The sequence below is a fragment of the Thecamonas trahens genome, assembly GCF_000142905.1.
Source record: "Thecamonas trahens ATCC 50062 unplaced genomic scaffold supercont1.8, whole genome shotgun sequence".
In the NCBI taxonomy this organism is placed as follows: domain Eukaryota; order Apusomonadida; family Apusomonadidae; genus Thecamonas; species Thecamonas trahens.
Window position 1 is genome coordinate 422,797 of NW_013657672.1, and position 17,972 is coordinate 440,768.

General features: G+C 62.7%; 5 protein-coding genes across 5 annotated transcripts; 4 read left to right on the forward strand and 1 right to left on the reverse strand.

Annotated features, from left to right (window-relative positions):
• Nucleotides 1-207: 207 nt before the first annotated feature.
• On the forward strand, nucleotides 208-2,174 carry AMSG_02140 (uncharacterized protein; the record flags this gene model as incomplete). Its single annotated transcript, XM_013905711.1, has 1 exon — nucleotides 208-2,174. Exon 1 carries the CDS (start codon nucleotides 219-221, stop codon nucleotides 2,172-2,174), a length of 1,956 nt encoding a protein of 651 aa, XP_013761165.1. The 5' UTR covers nucleotides 208-218.
• On the reverse strand, nucleotides 2,172-3,876 carry AMSG_02141 (Na-Ca exchanger/integrin-beta4). The gene is made up of 2 exons (XM_013905712.1): nucleotides 3,757-3,876; nucleotides 2,172-3,650 (listed from the first exon to the last, which is right to left on the reverse strand). Exons 1-2 carry the CDS (start codon nucleotides 3,866-3,868, stop codon nucleotides 2,203-2,205), a joined length of 1,560 nt encoding a protein of 519 aa, XP_013761166.1. The 5' UTR covers nucleotides 3,869-3,876; the 3' UTR covers nucleotides 2,172-2,202.
• Nucleotides 3,877-4,450: 574 nt separating this feature from the next.
• AMSG_11687 (uncharacterized protein) lies at nucleotides 4,451-9,284 on the forward strand (the record flags this gene model as incomplete). Its single annotated transcript, XM_013905772.1, has 5 exons — nucleotides 4,451-7,001; nucleotides 7,034-7,477; nucleotides 7,529-7,622; nucleotides 7,803-9,219; nucleotides 9,252-9,284. Exons 1-5 carry the CDS (start codon nucleotides 4,550-4,552, stop codon nucleotides 9,282-9,284), a joined length of 4,440 nt encoding a protein of 1,479 aa, XP_013761226.1. The 5' UTR covers nucleotides 4,451-4,549.
• A 511-nt stretch (nucleotides 9,285-9,795) lies between these two features.
• On the forward strand, nucleotides 9,796-10,641 carry AMSG_11688 (uncharacterized protein; the record flags this gene model as incomplete). Its single annotated transcript, XM_013905773.1, has 1 exon — nucleotides 9,796-10,641. One exon carries the CDS (start codon nucleotides 9,796-9,798, stop codon nucleotides 10,639-10,641), a length of 846 nt encoding a protein of 281 aa, XP_013761227.1.
• A 1,053-nt stretch (nucleotides 10,642-11,694) lies between these two features.
• On the forward strand, nucleotides 11,695-17,919 carry AMSG_02143 (uncharacterized protein; the record flags this gene model as incomplete). The annotated part of the gene is made up of 1 exon (XM_013905713.1): nucleotides 11,695-17,919. The coding sequence occupies one exon, from the start codon at nucleotides 11,695-11,697 to the stop codon at nucleotides 17,917-17,919; it is 6,225 nt and encodes a 2,074-aa protein (XP_013761167.1).
• Nucleotides 17,920-17,972: the final 53 nt, after the last annotated feature.

The window sequence follows — 17,972 nt, forward strand, 5'->3', positions numbered from 1 at the left end:
TCGACCAACCGCCCAACCCAACCCTCCCGACCCACGCCCCCCCCCCCCCTCCCCCCCCACCCCCCCCCAACCCTCAACACCCTCCCTTCCCCACACTCGCACATGCGATTTGCACCACACCCCAACCCCAAACTCCAACCCAGACCAATGCTTCCACCACCGCCACCTGTCGCCCACCAGCCCCCTTCCCCCCCCCCCCCCCTGCTCCTTCCAGACACATGGCCACCCTTCCAGACGGCTGGGAGGCCCGGTTCAATCCCGAGACCAACTCGACGTACTACGTCGACCACAACACCCGTACCACACACTGGGAGCTCCCTGGCGCTGCCACGGTGGCTTCCTCCGCCTCAACTGGCTCGGCGTCAATGCGCCCCGATGGACGACCCTCGCCGCCGGACGTTCCGCCAGGCTGGGAAGCCCGCTGGGACGCCACCTACGCCCGGTACTACTTCTTCAACCTTGTCTCGCTCGAGTCGGTGTGGGAGCTTCCGCTCGCCGCCGCCCTTCCGCCCGGCTGGGAGGAGCGCCACGATCCGAGCTCCGGCCAGCCGTACTACGTCGACCACAAGAGCCAAGCCACCCACTGGTCCATGCCACCAGAAGCCTACGCTGCCACCCAGTCGAGGCCACAGCCACAGAACCTGCCGGCGTACGCGGGTAGTACCTACACCGGCGCTGCCACCGGCGCCGCCACAGCGCATCCGCCGGCAGCCGATGCTGCCGCCAATGAGGAAGCCCGCGCCCTCATTGCGTCTGCGCTCGGCAACCTGCGCGAGGCCGTTGAGCGTGGCGACTCGACTGGCGCGGCCCTCTTTGTCAACCGTATCGAGCAGGAGTTGGAGCCGCTTGAGCGGCGCGACGGAGGCCAGGCCGCATACGCCGCCGACATCCGCGCTCAGATCGGCGAGCTCCAGGTCCGCCTGCAGGAAGTCGGCTACCAAGCCGAGTTCACCCGCGTCTCCAACACGCTCCAGCAGCTGGTCGGCGAGCTTGAAGCCGCCGTCGCCTCGCAGGCGGTCGAGGACGCCGATGCCCGCGCAGCCGCGGCCCGCGCCCTCATCGACTCGTCACGCGACTCACTCTCCCAGTCGATGGAGGGCCGTGACCTCCTCGCGGCGCACTCCTCGCGGGTCGACGAGCTGCTCAGTGCTCTTGCCAACGTCAAGAAGCTCACCCGCTACTCCCGCATCATCGGCGACGACCTCGCCGCCCTCCGCGCCGCCGTCAACCGCGCTGACGAGGCCGACGCCGCCCGCGCTCGCACCCATGCCGTCGACACCCTCCAGCAGCTCCGCGATGAGCTCGGCTCCGGTCAGCCGCCCCCGCAGGTGACGCAGTTCTACGAGGCCACAGAGGCTATGCTAGTCGAGCTGGACGCCCAGCTCGAGACTGTCGTCCTCGCCGCAAAGGTTCTCGACGCCGCCGCCGCTGTCGACACCACCTCCGCCGCCCTCGCCTCCGCCGCCACCGCGCTCGACGAGCCGGCCTTTACAGCCGCCGCCACCCGCCTCCGCTCCCAGCTCGAGGCCATGGGCCGACTCGTCGCCGACGCGCCGCCCAGCTCGTCTGACGTCCTCTCGCATGTCCAGGCTGTCTCGGACGGCTGGGCCTTGCTCGAGCGCGAGGAGGCTCGCTTTGCCGAGCACATGCGCGAAGCCCGCATGGCCGAGCTCCGCGGCAACGTCGAGGCGCTGCAGGCCAACTGCAACGCCTGGGCCAGTGCTGGTGACTTTGACTTTGTCGAGCCAGCCAAGCGCCAGATCGTGCAGGAGCTCGTCCGCAACTATCAGCTCTTTGCCGACATGGACGACGGTCAGCGGTACATCGACGACCTCCTGCTCTGGGTTGGCCGTGTCGACGCCGCCGCTGCCGCCGCCAAGCTCGGCGTCAGCCTCCCGCCGCTCAACCCTGGAGCCCACCCGTCCGTCCCGAGCGCGTCGTTCCCGCCAGTCACCGCAGCGACTGCACCGTCGACACCCGCCGCCTCATCAGCGCCGCCGTTCGCCTCGTCACCGGCGCCGGCGTCGGGCATGCCGTCGGCTGATCCGGGCCTCGATGCCGCCGCTGCCGCACTCCCACCTGGATGGGAGGCGCGGCGTGATCCGTCGAGCTCGCGCCTCTTCTACGTCAACCACCGTGACCGCACCACATCATGGACACCGCCGCAAGCCTAGCGCACACATGCTCCCTTTAAACCTGCCATTACACCGCCACATACGCCCCTGCCCCGCCCGACGACCGGGCCTTGATCACAATAAAGGCGAGGCCGGCGGCAGCAGCAAAACCGATAAAGAGCGAAATGAACGAGACCGCGTACGGCCCGGCCAGCGAGGTCTTGGCCGGCGCCGGGATTGGCGAAGGCGCAGCCGGGGTCACGTCCTTGGGCTCGATGACAAACAGGCCGTGCTGCATGTCCGAGACATAGATGTACGGGTTGGGATCGCCGTAGCCGGGCCACACGCCCCAAGCGCCACCAAAGCCTACCTTGAGGTGCGAGGTGTCGTACTGGCCGGCAACAACCGGGTGGACTGGGTCGGAAATGTCGTACACCACAACGCCCTCAGTGTAGTAAGAAATCCACAGTTCATCCTCGCCCTTGACAAATGCGTTGTGCGCTGAGACGCCGTCGTTGTCCTTGACGATGTAGATCTCATTGACCTCCTTAACCGCGTGCACGTCGCGGATGTCAAAGATGGTCACCGGCGAGCCGATGTCCTCGTGGGTCACATACAGGTACTCGTTGTTGAGCGTCGGCCACGCGTTGTGAGTCAGCTTGTACGTCGTCGGCCAGATCGAAATGGTCTCCACGCCAGCGCCGGCAGGGTCGTTGACGCCGAGAAGGAAGAGCGAAGGGTTCGGCGGCGTCTCGTTGATGCCGCACGCGTAGAGGACGTACCCGGCGTCCTCACGGTACTGCACCACCAGGTCGTGGACGTAAAAGTCGCCCCAGGTGGCAATCGACACCGGGTTCTCTGGGTCAGACAGGTCATAGACCCGGATGCCACCGGCAGACGCCATGCCCTTAGTCACGTCGCCGCCGCACACGTACGCGTACGGCCGGTCCGTCTCGATAAAGATGTTGTGCGCAAACTCAAAGTCGCTGTTGTCGCGCTTCACCTCTTTGGGCGTCCGCGGGAACGAGACGTCGATGACAGAGAGTCCGTCACCGGTCTTGTACGGCTCGAGATACGTCGGGTCCACGTTGGTCAGCGAGTCGATGAACGCCTGCCCGTACATCGAGTCGTGGACCGAGTAAATGTAGTTCGAGTACGCCTTGTGGTCGCGCCAGATGGAAAAGTAGCCCTTGAAGAACGCCGCCGAGACCGGCGCCTGCGGCACCGTCGTGTCGAGAATCGAGACTCCGTTGCCGGCGCCCACCACCGCCAGCGTCATCCCGGTCTCCTGCGAGTAGTAGCCCCACACGTCGTTGACCGGCGTCGTGCCCTTGGCAGAGTCCAGGAAATCGTTGACAATGTCCAGCACCTCGTAACCGAGTGCAGACCGGTTGCCTGGCCCCACCTCGTTGGCGTACTCCAGCCCGACCTTGACAAACGATTCCACGTCGCACTCGACCGTGTGCCGCATGATCTCCACAGGTACCGGGCAGACCGTCACCAGTGCCTCCGTGTTGCCGGTCAGCAGCTCAGTATCTGTCCACACACACCACACACCACACATCTTTGAGTGAGACACACTCTTGCCCTTCCCCATCAACCCGCTCCAACCTGCTCCCATCACGCCGTCTCCGCCACCTACACTTGTGCACACCGACCACATCCAGGTCGAGGCTCTTGGCACCCACAGCAGGCTGCGCCACAAGCAGAGCCACTGCAGCAAGCAAAGCCACCGTAGCCAGATCCTTCATCATGGTGAAGACGTGTGTCTCACACAACCATACCTAGTCCTGGTCGTGGCCGTGCGGGGGCGGCTCGGCTGTCACCTTTGCCACCACTCGCCCCCGCCCGCCAGCAAGCACGTGACCGCCGCTGTCAGGCTCTCACCATCCGTCACCAATATTGTTGGTTGAGACGCGGAGAGTGCGGCGGAATGGCCCGAATCCGGTTGGCTCAGCAAGTGAAAATTTGGACGGCCTTCCGGCAAAACCACCGAGTCATGCGTGCAGGCCATGTCACACATATCGCTGTACTTGTGATGCTCCCTCCCTCCCTCCCTCCCTCCCTCCCTCCCTTCCCCCTGCCCCCCCCCCTCTTCTTGTCTGCCACACCACCGCCATACCAGTTCCATGGCGATGCTCTGTCTGACGCATGACTTGCTTTGCTTCTCTTCTCCGCTTGCCGCACGCCTGCGGTTGCAACCAACCCAAGTACGCGTGTTGCCAACTCCGCCCCAGCCTTAACTGCCGACCCTCGCGCTCAACTGCCGCAGCCACACTCCTCGCCCCCCCTCCCCCCCTCCCCCCGCCGCCCAAGACCTTCCCAACCCATCAAGACTCGGCTGTGGGGGAATACCTTGCTCTCCGTCGTAGCTTGTCCTCGTCTACGCCCTCCCGCCTGGCTAAGCACCGCATTCCAATCGTTGCTGTGTGAGAATGTACTCGGTAGCGGCGTCGTCCACGAACCGAACAACGTCCTCGGGCTCGTTGTCGGACACCGACAATTCACTGCTCTCCGAGCTGGATGCCATCGATGAAGCGCTGCTTGGCGAGACGACGCAGACACGGATTGAGACCATTCTGGCCGCTGTCGAGACGTTCGCTTTTAATGCTCTCTTTGCCATCGTCTCGCGCACCTCATCACTCCGCATTGTCTCCATCCTTGTGCTGCTCATCGAGTTTGGCCAGCTCGCCGCCTTTGCCTTTGCGCCCATCTTTGAGTGGGGCCCATGGGCCGACTCATCGCTCCAACCTGTGCTCTCGGTCCTCTCGCTGCGAGTGGTTTTCTCCTCGTTCCACATCTTCCGGCTCATCAACTTTGCTGTGTACGCAGCGCTCATCGCAGCAGCCTGTGACGCTGCTTATGTCGGCCTTGCCCTCCGCGACCACTCACGGTCCAAGATCTGGCCGTTGCGACTGCTGCGGTACGCCGTCGGCTTTGCGGTCACCGTCCTGTACATTCCGATCATGAGCGTCCTCCTCACGCCGCTCGCTTGCGACTACGAGGCCGAGCCGCCCGTCCTCCGTGACTACTCGGACGTCGGGTGCTGGGAGGTCGAGATCACAGCCTACCGCATGGTCTCAAGTGTCCTTGCGCTCGTCTTTCTTATGGGGACGGCGGCTCTGTCGCTGGTGTACTTTCAGGACGCGCTCGGATCGGGGCACTTGCTCGCGCGGCCACACGCGCGGGTCGACTGCGCCACCCATGTGGTCAAGACGGTGCTTTTGTTTGGGTTTGCGACCGGAGCTGGCTCGCCCGGGGTGCTCGGCGGTCTTCTTGTGGTCACTATGATCTCCATCTTTGTGCTGCAGGTCCTGTTCATGGCTCTGTACAACCTCAAGCTCCAGCTGGCGCGGACTGGTGGCTTCCTCGCGCTGGCCTGGCTCGGATCGATGGCACTGGCGACGGTGTCGGTCAACGGGCATCCCTCCGACGATGGCGTCTCCCGTGGCAGTAACGGGGTTTTTGTCTCGGCTCTTCTCATCGCACCGGCGGTGGGCGTCTTTGGTGCTGTTCTGGCCTGGTTGCGGCTGAGCAAGCTCTGGCGTCGGCATACCGTTGCCACCGTTGGTTCTGTGAGCAGTAGCGTCGATCTCAGTAGCTCTCGGTTCATCCTTGTAACTGACGTCGAGCTCGTGGCACGGATGCACATGGCGTCGGGCAACATTGACGCCGCCAACAGCGTCTTCCGCGCCGGCTTTGACCAGTTTCCCAACTCGGTCTTTGTCGTCCTCTGCTACGTGCGGTTTCTTGCGAGTGTGGGCAACACTGCGATGGCGCACGCGTATCTTGACAAGTCGCATGCTCTCCCGGCATGGATCGATCTGCGGTTTGCGCGGTATCGCAAGATGCGCGAAGTGGAGCAGGCGCAGCTCGCGCGCGGGCTGACGACCGGCTCGATGGACCTTGTCTCGTACGTGCAGTTTGAGAGCATGCTGCGGACAGCCAAGTCGCACCACAACTCGGCGCTACGGGCGGTGAGCACGTTCTGGCGCACGCTGCTGCGATCTGACCGGGCGTTCCTGGAAAAGTCTGCCAAGCTCATTGCGCGGATCGACGAGTCTGAGCGGACGGCCAACAACTACTACCGGCAACTGGTGCGCAAGTACCCGACCGCGCCGGGCCTGCTGTCGGCGTACGCCACGTTTCTGGACGAGGTGTCGAACAAGCCGGCGCTCGCGTCGCGGTTCCTCTCCAAGGCCAAGCGAGTCGAGGCTGCGCTCCGCGACAGCACCGAGCACGGCGAGGGCGCTGATGCTGAGGCAGCGTTGGCAACTGTTAACGGTGCTGTCGATGCTCTGGTCACACTCACCGAGGATGGCTGTATTGCGTCACTCAACACGCATGCCCGCAAGCTGCTCGGCTTTACGCACGCGTTGTCACGTGATGAGTTGCTCCACAAGCCGTTTGGCCTTGCGCTCCTTGCCCCATCGTTCTCCGAGTGGTTCCATGACATGCTTGCGGACGCATCGACATCGCCGCGTCCGCTACTGGTCACTGTGAGGTGCAAGGACAAAAGCGAGCTCGCGGTCAACATGATTCTCGCACGCGTGCCGCGTGCCGACGTGGCACACTTTATGGTCATCCTCCGACCAGTTCAGACTCGCTCGCATCGTGTTGCGCTGTACTGCACCAAGAATGGTGCCGTGGCCGCACTGGCGGGATCAGTCGAGCGCATGCTTGGTCTCGACCCTGAGGATCTGCTGGGCGCTCCGCTATCCCAAGTGCTGTCCTCACCATCGGCCGGGTCGTCACAAATGCGGCCCAACGTGTCGAATGGTTCGTTCGGCTCATACCGTGAGCTGACCGCCTCGACCAGCGACTCTAGTGGCCTGCAAGCCTGGCTTTCCACCCTCGACAGGGGCGCGGTGGTGCCTCTGGCTCCGCGTCCGTTCCGATTGGCCTGCGCTCCGGCAAAGAAGCCGTGGTCATTGGCTCGGGTGTCCACGCGTTTGGCACCGGCCCTGGAGCAATGGGCATGATTGTGTTGGAGTCACTGGCTACGCATACTCTCGAGTTTGCGATTTCGGCCGAGGGGCGGATCCTAGCCTGCCCATCATCGGCGGCACAGGCGCTGTTTGGCAGGAGTGAGACTGAGATGCTCGGGCAGACGCTTAACTCTGTGTTCGTCGTGCCAGACGACAACGTTGTCGCCAACAATCTGCCGAATGTTATTACCGAGGCCACCCACGAGCGCGCAGCACACGTCATAGCCGAAATGGAACGGCCTGGTGCGGGCAAGCAGTTCAAGCCAGCCGAAGTCTGGGTCGATACCTGGGAGCAATGGCGGATGCTTCGCTCCGCGGCCGTCGGCGAGTTTGACCGAGAGACGGGCGCTCTCCCGCTGTTTCCGCACCTCCCGGGTCTCGACGACGGCAACACAGTGGCACTTCTTGCGACTGTACCCCATCCAGATTCTGGTCTAGCACTCGCCGCGGCGGCTGTGGCGCGGAATACCGCAACTGGCGCTATGCGTATGATTCTCCTTCCGCTTGGCCTTGCACACGAGTCGAGCTCCAGCCGCGAGTTCGGCCGCTTGCCACGATCGGGTGGCTCAAGTGCTAGGGGTGGGCTCTCGCCGCGGCCGCCACGCAGTCCGCAACGTTCCTCGATCGCGGGCCTGCTGTCACCGTTTGATAGCCTTCCCGGCATAGACCGGGCTAGTTCCGCCAATCGCGACCACCGCAGCTCACTCACGGGCGTGCGGACCGATGGGCACTCGACAACCTCTGGCGCGCCGCCGACTGTGACCGCCTCGGTCCCCAAGCTTGGGCGATCGACTGGCTCTACAACTGGCGAAACAATGTCGCTGGTCTCGGACTCAGAGCATGGAATGGTCATGTCTGCGCGAGCGCGCCTCTCCGCCAAGCGCCGGCTGGCCGAGCTTGACTCGGACGTTGGTGCCGCGGTACGCGCCATGAAGACCAAGGCTGCAAGTGCTGTGAATCGGCTCAAGTGGCGGCTCTGTGCATCCACGTTTGTCATTGCCTGCCTCTGCCTCGCCGTGTTTGTGGCGTCGACCATTCTGCTGCACGAGGCCGAGCTGGAGCCGCCGCGGGCCGAATGGGCCTCCATGCGGTTGCAAGAGATGTCGCGAACTGTCTCTGCTGTCCAGTCTCTTTACATTCTGGATCGCTGCTTGGCGGTTAAGGATGCTGCGAAAGAGAGCGCGAGTTCAAACGCTTCAACGCCCTGGAATGACGAGCTGGATCATCTGGTGGAAGTCAATGAGCTCTTGCTGCACGATCCACGGTTCGTGGACGAGGCGCGTGGTGCACTGGACGATCTTGAGCGCGATGTGTTCCGTGCCATTGAGCACATGCACGAGCACCACGCTCTGTTGGCGAACACGGACGGGCTCTATGACCCCGATAGTGCACTCGACAAGCTTCACGCTGGGGCGCCGCAGGTCGAGCTGTACTTTTTCGACGGCATCGGAGAGGTGTTCGCGGCGTATCCGGCGGTACCATCCCGCGAGCTCTCGGTTACCACTGCCGCGTACAACCTCGACCGGGCTATCATGGTGTACACGTCCATGGCGCAGGATTTTGTCAATGGCGTTAACGAGCGGATTGGCCACGAATCGCACCTCGGCGATGAGGCAGTCCGCGGCGTGGTGCGTTCTGACGCTAGCCTTGCTGGTGCTGACGACAGCCATGGCGAAGGCTCCGCGGCAGGAAATGCCACTCATGCCGAGTCCGCCGAGGCGTTGGTGTTGGCCGACATGGCGTTCTTTGTACTGTTCAACGGACGGCACACCCTGCGGGCCGGATTGGAGTATGCTCTCGAGCTGGAGCATCGGGTGGTGGCTGCCACGATGGAGCAGTCGCTCATTGTTGTGTGCTCGCTGACAGGTATTCTTATCGTCCTCCACCTTGTTGTTGTTTGCACCGTGGTCGTGCCCGAGTTTCGCCGGCTGGGGCGTCGCCGCCGCGAGACCATGGCCGTCTTCTTGGCCATTCCCAAAGTGTCAGTCTCGGACTTGGTGCGGATGAGCAAGACCGGGCGAAAGGGCGGCAGGCGATCCGGAACGCCGGGAGCGGCCACCATCGAAGGTCAAAGCGGCGACAACGGGGCCCAGGATGCCAAGGGATGCGGCGAAACTGTCTTTGCCTTCCACACGCCTCGGCGGTCCAGGAGCACGGGCGGTACACGTTATTCGATTGTTGAGGCCTCCTCATCGCTCGGCCTCTCGTCGCTTGTGGCTGACGAGAGTGTCTGCCGTCGACAATCGCTCGTGGACGCGTCGTCGTCCGTCATTGAGGGGTCGTTGTCGTCATCGTCGTCGTCGTCGTCGTCATCATCCTCACTTCAACCCGCATCGCCCAGTCCCTGTGCAGCAGCAGCCATCCTAGCGGACGACTTGGGAACGTCGAGTGCAGCCGATGGGACGGCCTCTGAACAGGTTGAGACCGAGTCGCACGGAAGCGAGCACAGCGTGCGGGATGAAGATGGTAGCACTGCACGTGCGGTGGCGTTTCGAAGTGACGCGTCGCTGGTTGTAGAACGCCAGCGTTCGATGGAGTTGCGCAATGTGTTGAACCGCTCGATGGCCGAGTCCGAGTCTCATCGTCGCACCGACAACTTTGCAAGCGCCAACAGCCATGGGCCAAGCCATGTGGCGCTGAAAGGTGTGGCTCGGGACACTGTGGAGAAGAGGCAGTGCGCGGTGCTGGTGGTCATGGTTGTCCTGGTTGTGGTCCTGGGCGCCTCGCTGGTTTCGCTCCTCGAGCTGCAGTACATGGCCAACGTGGCATCGACGGCCGCCATCTCGGGCCTTCGTCTCGCTATTAACGAGGACATTCGTGGGCTCTCCATCGAGCTCATGCTTGAGGACTCTGTGGTGCTCGGCGAGTTTGCGCACGTCCTATTGCCGTTTGATCGTGTACCCTGGCGAGAGCTCGTCTCCCAAACGCGCCCAGCATCGGTCCACATCACGCTTCCGAGCAAGGTGCCAACCACGCGCTCGCTGCTACAGATCGCGCTCGATCGCATGCTAGAGGCACAGCGGTACTTTGCGCTCAACAGCAGGAACACGTTTGCGGTGCCAGTCGACGACACCCTCGAAAAGGTCGGGACGTGCCTCCGTGTTAACCGCAGCCTTTGTCGGAGCGAAAGCGATCCGCTCCACACCGTCACCTCTCGCGGGCTCGACAGTCTTGTGCTCGAGTACGTGGCGCGGGGCGAGGCTGTGATGCGGGCGCGGTCCGAGACGCTATCTCCCAAGTTCTCGCCGGTTGTCGACCTCGAGGCGCTGTACAACGCGGAGATGCTCGACGGCCTGCTGCTTTCGCTGCGTGGCACAGTTACCTCCATCGACCGCAATGCGTCATGGAAGGATCTCCCGCTTTATGCCTTTCTCTTCCAGCTCCTCGTCCTGGTCCTCTTCTTCGCCTTTGCCATCGTTCCAATGATCCGCATGCTCCGTGCCAACAACCGGCAAACCTTTTTCATGCTCGGTCTCATTCCGCATGCCGTTGTGACAACCGTCCACTCGGTTGCCGAGTACTTTGAGCTCGATGTGTAGCGCCGATTCTTGGTGGTGTGTATCGTATCGCCCACGCGCGCGCGTTTGGCAGACCACACCAGTTCATAACCCTTAACGGTACGGTCGTTCGGACGCCTTGTCGCGCGTCTCAAAGTGAACGTCTCGATGATGCTTGACTTCCAGATCACCGACCGACGCTGCGCGACGCCTGCTTGGCCTGCAGCTTGAGGTGGGAGGTGCACCCGCACGTGATGGCGGCCGACATGTAGACGGCCGCCTGAAGGATGCCCGAGTTGCCGCCGCGGTGACGACCCCGACGACCGGGAAGGAGAGCATGACAGAGTTGACCACAGCGGGCGGGCGGGAGAGCGTGAGGACGTCTTGCGAAGGACGAGCTTGCCGGTCGGCGTGGCCGCGCCAGTGGTGGCACGCCATCTTGTACTGGATGCTGGATGTCGCGCGCATCAACGCGTACACGTTCTACGCTGACACGAGCCCACGCCCCGCCATGACTCGTATGGCTTTTCTCTACGACATTATCGACGCCCTGGCCGCCAGCGCCGACGCCGTCGCACAAGCGGAAGCGTCCCTCTCCAGCGGCTGCTCGTCATCACCACCTGTCCCTGCGAGCCGCTCTGCGACGCGACTGCCTCGCCTGCCGGTAGCTTCATGGTAAGCGATCGCGGCCGCGGACCTTTTGTGCCGCGTGCGGCGTCCATCTCTGCACCACCTACTGTCTTCTGTTGTGGCAGCCATCAACACATTGTACTACTCTTTTCAACAATTCATGGACGTTGCGACGTCCGTGGAGCGTCGCGAGCGCGGCTGGCACGATAGACAAAATTTGTCCATTCCGAACCAAAAGGGCATTGAAAAAAACTGCGACACTGCAGCCAAAAACTATGGGAGCCGCAAGTCAAGTTGGCTCACCTTGTCTGCGCGCGGATGTGAATCTTTATTGGCACGTGAGCCATCCGCCGCAGGCGCGCCGAACCAACGGCCGGCTTCCCCAGGAAAGGCAGGTTTGCACGGGTGGGACACCACACTTGCCTCGCACCACCCGTGTCCGGGTGTTAGTGTGTAAACGGGACCATGAGCATGTTGGGACGTAACTACGGTGGCTCTCGGACGTCTACAGGGTCGCTCTCGGACTCGTCCTTGGACAACTCGTTGCTTTCCGAACTCGGCGACAGTGACGACGACTTTCTCGGCCTGTCGACGCGTACAGCGACAGAGCGACTGCTTCAAACCATCGAGACCTTTGCTTTTGGCGCACTCTTTGCCATCGTCTCGCGCACCTCATCACTCCGCATTGTCTCCATCCTTGTGCTGCTCATCGAGTTTGGCCAGCTCGCCGCCTTTGCCTTTGCGCCCATCTTTGAGTGGGGCCCATGGGCCGACTCATCGCTCCAACCTGTGCTCTCGGTCCTCTCGCTGCGAGTGGTTTTCTCCTCGTTCCACGTCTTCCGTGTTGTCAATCTTGTTGTGTATGCCGTGCTCCTTGGCGCCAGCGTTGACGCTGCTTATGTCGGCCTTGCCCTCCGCGACCACTCACGGTCCAAGGTCTGGCCGTTGCGACTGCTGCGGTACGCCGTCGGCTTTGCGGTCACCGTCCTGTACATTCCGATCATGAGCGTCCTCCTCACGCCGCTCGCTTGCGACTACGAGGCCGAGCCGCCCGTCCTCCGTGACTACTCGGACGTCGGGTGCTGGGAGGTCGAGATCACAGCCTACCGCATGGTCTCGGGTGTCCTTGCGCTCGTCTTTCTTGTGGGGACGGCGGCTCTGTCGCTGGTGTACTTTCAGGACGCGCTCGGATCGGGGCACTTGCTCGCGCGGCCACACGCGCGGGTTGACTGCGCCACCCATGTGGTCAAGACGGTGCTTTTGTTTGGGTTTGCGACCGGAGCTGGCTCGCCCGGGGTGCTCGGCGGTCTTCTTGTGGTCACTATGATCTCCATCTTTGTGCTGCAGGTCCTGTTCATGGCTCTGTACAACCTCAAGCTGCAGCTGGCGCGGACTGGTGGCTTCCTCGCGCTGGCCTGGCTCGGATCGATGGCACTGGCGACGGTGTCGATCAACGGGCGTCCTCCCGATGACGGTGTCGCCCGCGGGAGCAACACGCTGTTTGTTGTTGCGCTGGCTCTTGTGCCGATTGTTGCATGTGCTGGAGGTGGCATTTCATATCTTCGGCTTCACCGACTTTGGCGGAGACACGCGGCTGTGGCTGTGGCGCCTACGGCCCGGCGGAGCACTGGGCACCGATCTCGGTTCATCCTTGTAACTGACGTCGAGCTCGTGGCACGGATGCACATGGCGTCGGGCAACATTGACGCCGCCAACAGCGTCTTCCGCGCCGGCTTTGACCAGTTTCCTAACTCGGTCTTTGTCGTCCTCTGCTACGTGCGGTTTCTTGCGAGTGTGGGCAACACTGCGATGGCGCACGCGTATCTTGACAAGTCGCTTGCTCTCCCGGCATGGATTGATCTGCGGTTTGCGCGGTATCGCAAGATGCGCGAGGTGGAGCAGGCGCAGCTCGCGCGCGGGCTGACGACCGGCTCGATGGACCTTGTCTCGTACGTGCAGTTTGAGAACATGCTGCGAACGGCCAAGTCGCACCACAACTCGGCGCTGCGGGCGGTGAGCACGTTCTGGCGCACGCTGCTGCGATCTGACCGGGCGTTCCTGGAAAAGTCTGCCAAGCTCATTGCGCGGATCGACGAGTCTGAGCGGACGGCCAACAACTACTACCGGCAACTGGTGCGCAAGTACCCGACCGCGCCGGGCCTGCTGTCGGCGTACGCCACGTTTCTGGACGAGGTGTCGAACAAGCCGGCGCTCGCGTCGCGGTTCCTCTCCAAGGCCAAGCGGGTCGAGGCTGCAACGCGCGACGACGGTGGGGCCGGGGTGGAGCATCTTGGGCAGGACGCCGACTACACGCTCGTGAACGGGGCGGTCGATGCGCTCATTTCGCTGAGCGAGACTGGGAGCATTATCTCGCTCAACACGCATGCCCGAAAGCTGCTTGGCTACTCGAGCTTGGCGAGCAAGGGTGAGCTTGTGGGTCAACCGTTTGGCAGCACGCTCCTCACGCAGCCGTTTGCATCGTGGCAGGCACTGCTTGTATCGGAGACGTCCGATGAGGCCAAGTCGATGATTGTGCCGATCCGCCACCGAGCAGGAACACTGATGCCTGTGGTGTTGACCATTGTGCGGATGGGCGGAAACTCGGGATCTGCGCCGTTTGTTATGGTTCTTCGCGAGCTCCCGCGTCACGACACCCGGGTTGTGCTCTACACCCGCAAGTCTGGACGGGTAGTCGGAGTGGTGGGGCCGGTCAGCACGGTGCTCGAGCGGAGCTCAAACTCGCTGACCAACTCGGAAGTTCTAGATCTTTTTGATGCTAGCGGCGACGAGGCCGAGCTGCAGTTCTCACCGATGGCTGGCTGGTTGTCTTCACTTGGCACGGCTTCGAGGAGCAATCTCTCCACCCGGGTCGAGACGGTGACACTCGGCTCGCAAAAGCGAGTGCCCATGGTGGTCTCGTGCTCGGTGGTGTTTGGCAGCGGCAACGATGCCATGGGCATGATTTGTCTCGAGCCACTCGCGGCGCACACGCTCGAAATCGTGCTCTCGCCAGACGGCCGAATCCTGGCCTGCGCCTCGGGATCGATTGCCACGCTGCTCGGAGTGACCGAAACCGAGGTTCTCGGTCAGGGTCTTGAGTCGCTGTTCCGGCTTCCCGAGTCGACTAATGATCGGCCTGCCATTCTGGACATTGTGGATGCGACCCATTCGCGAGCGGCGCGGATTAGCGCTGAGGTCGGTGTGCGTGGCGTTGCTTCGCATCTTGAGCCGGTTGGCGTCTGGATCGAGTCGGACAGACTGTTGCAAGGTCTGATGAGCAAGGCAAAGGAGCAGCTGGCAGATGGCTCGTCACCTCTGCCGCTCATTCCACCGCCGCCTCTTCAGAGCTCGGTGGCGTCACGGATGGGCGAGGCCGTAGCGCTGCTACAGTCGCTGGCGCTCCGGGCGACACATCCATCACTCTGTTTCCTGGCTGCGGCTCGATCAGCCGACGACGGGTCATCCCACTCACTGTGGCTCCTCCCGCTAGCAGCGTCGGAAGAAGAACTCACAACGCTAGCTGCGTCTGTGCCAGTCACTCCGACCATCGGCACTGTACCGCGGCCGGCATCGCTAGGGCCTGGCTCGTGGGGCGCCGGGCGGAACTCGAGCTCTAGCTTGATGGGCGACGCGACTGCTTCCGCTGGTGCGATTACTGGCAACGGCGTGTCTGGTCTCTCGTCGCCGTTTGACTCGGTGCCGCAGCTCGGCGCCAGCACCGGTGACAGCTCTGTGGGAATGCGACGGTCAGCGTCGGGAGTCATTGCCGGACCCCGGCGGCGGGTCTCACGGCGGCGATCTAAGCTCTCGACAGCGCTTACGTCGGAGCGGTCGCTCTCGCTGCAGCGGCCGGGCAGCAAGACGACGGCGGCGGCGGCGGCGGGCGATACCGAGACCATGTCGCTAGTTTCGGCATCAGACCAGCGGATGGTGGGGGCGTCGCGAGCGCGAATTTTGGCGCGCAAGCGGATGGCGCAGTCGGACTCGGATGTGGCGACGGCCCTGCGTGGGCTGCGAACGCGGACATCGGCGTCAATTTCGCGGCTACAGAAGCAGCTGTGTCTTTTCACGTTTGCTGTCGCCTGTCTTTGCGTGGCAGTCTTTGTGGCGTCAACCATTCTAGTGGCAGAGGCCGAGCTCAAGCCACCGCGGGCCGAGTGGGCGGCACTTCGACTGCAGGCGATGTCGCGGACAGTCTCGACGCTCGAGTCGCTGTACCTGCTGGAAAAGGGGATGTTGGTGCACAACTATGTACTCTCGATGAGAGCGCGGAACATATCGTCGGTGGCGGATGATGTCGATCCTTTTCTCATCCAGTTTAACCAACTCATCCTTGGTGCGCCCGAGTTCATACACCAGTCGCCCAAAGACGCGGCGCGGTTGCTGGCGACCGCGCGCAACGCACTGTCGTCGCTTCGGGCCAACCAGGACCAGCTGGCAGACACGTCCGGCCTGCACGACCCAGGAGACCGGATTGACAAGCTCCATTCTGGCGAAGGCCAGGTGGCCCTGTACCACTTTGTGGGTGTGGGTGAGCTCCTGGCCAATTATCCTAATCCGTTCAACATCACGTCGAGTGCCGAGTCGTACAATCTGGAGGAGGCCATTGCGTTGTTCTCCAACATGGCCAATGGGTATCTTGAGTACCTCGAGGGCCTATTGGCGGTGATGAGCGGGGCAGTGCCGCCGAATGGAGGCACGACTACCGTAGGGGGCGGGGTGGTCGGTGCGCCGGTTGTGGCGCCGGAAGACATGGTCATGTTTGCCATTTTCAATGGGCGGCACACGCTGCGGACGATTCTGGAAGTGGGACTTGACCTTGAGCAAGATGCAGTTGCGGCGACAATGCAGCAGTCGATTGTGGTCGTGTGCTCGCTGACGGGCGTGTTGGTCGCGCTGCATCTCGCGGTTGTGTGCTTTGTCATGTATCCTGCGTTCCGCAAGCTGACCGACCAGCGGAAGCACACGGTGGCGGTCTTTCTGGCCATTCCCAAGGTTACGGTCTCGCAGCTCGCGCGTGGCTCGCGCAACGCGCTGGCAAGCGACGGCGGCCTCTCTGCCGAGTCAATTGAGGAACTCGGGACGACCGTCGAGACGATGGATGCGGACGGGCCTGAATCGTCGATTCGTCGCGCAGCGAGCACCAATGGCGTCATTGAGCTCGGGAAGCTGCGACGGGAAGGTATGTCATCCTCTTCGTCTTCGTCGCTCTCTTCGCCGTCTGAAGATGAGTCGCTGTCGGACGAACTCGGCAGTGGGCTCGAGAAGTCGAGCGCTGCCGTGCGGCGGTCGGTGACATCGCCAGTCCTTACGGGCCGGGAATCTGCCGAGTCAGGGTCGGGCAACGAGTCTGTTGTGCTCACCGACTCACTGCTGGAGGAGCAGGAGGAAGAGGAGGATGGGGAACCAAACAGAAGCTTGGTGGAGCACGGGACGCCGATGCGGCTGGTGACGGCGACGCCGACACGGGCGGCACAAGGTACCTCTGTGCAGGAGACGCCGGCGCGGAGAAGGACACCTTCGCGGGTCCTGAGCCCGCCGCAGCTGCACGTGAGCGGGGTGCACGGCGAATCGATGTGTGAGAAGAGCGGATGCTCCGAGGCATCGATCTCCATGCTGCTCTCGGGGTCGGAGGAGGGACCAATGGTCCGTTTTCCGTCCAACTCGGAGCTCGTAGAGGAGGTCAGTCCGCCAGCACCGTATCTTTCGCCGCAGCCGTCGGCAGCTTCACTATCAGGAGCAAGGACGACAGGGCAGCGCGACGAGGAGCGCATCAAGCAGGCGTCGCAGCGGGTGGCGCGTGACGTGGTGGAGAAGCGGCAGTGGCTGATCTTGTTTGGTATGGTGGGCCTGGCCGTTGTCCTCGCGTTTTCTCTGGTCTCGCTGGTGGAGCTGCGGTACATGGCGAATGTGGCTTCGGCGACGGCCAAGGGCGGGCTCCGCATGGCGCTCAATGAGGACGTGCGTGGGCTGGCTATCGAGACCATGATCGAGGAGAACCCACAGCTGCAGCTCTTCGCGACAGTCGTTCTTCCATACCACTTGCTGCCGTGGACAGATATGTCACAAGCGCGCCTGCCAGACTCGGTTCATGTACGGCTGACAACGACCCGCTTGGGAGCACGCGAAATGCTGCTCAGCGCGCTTGACCTACTGCGCGAGACGCAGCAGTACTTTGCTCTCAACGCCGACGACACGTTCAAGGTCCCTTCGCAACACTGGCTCAATTCAGCCGGAACCTGCCTCCGTTACAACACTAGCCTCTGCCGCAAGCCCGACGATCGTCTGTACTTGGAGACTTCACAAGGGCTGTCTGTGCTTGTTTATGAGTATGTTGCGCTCGGGCGTGCTGTGGCGCGAGCGCCGGCGTCGGTCATCTCGCCGCTCACGCAGCCACTGCTTGACATCGAGAACTTGTTTGATCGCGAGATGCTGGATGGCCTCGGAATGTCGACGCACAGCTTTGTGACTTCGGTCGAGCGCAACGCGCTGTGGGAGCACCTTCCGCTTGTGGCACTCGTGGCGCAGCTTGTGCTCTTCTTCCTCTTCCTCGTCGGTGCCATCGTTCCACTCGTCCATGCACTCCACGCGCAGAACCGGCGGACGATGTTCATGCTGGGCTTTATTCCGCACGATGTGGTGACATCTGTCTACTCTGTTGCGTCATTCTTTGAGCTTGACACTGTCTAGCCTTACTGGCCACGCATGACGTAACATGACATGAACGGAGCCACGAGAGGAGA

Bases quoted from the DNA above. Each gene is read 5' to 3' on its own strand.
- AMSG_02141 (XM_013905712.1), bottom strand. From the start codon at position 3,868: ATGATGAAGGATCTGGCTACGGTGGCTTTGCTTGCTGCAGTGGCTCTG. The intron at 3,651-3,756 runs GTAGGTGGCGGA...GTGTGTGGACAG, and splicing joins TGTGGTCGGTGTGCACAAGT to ATACTGAGCTGCTGACCGGC.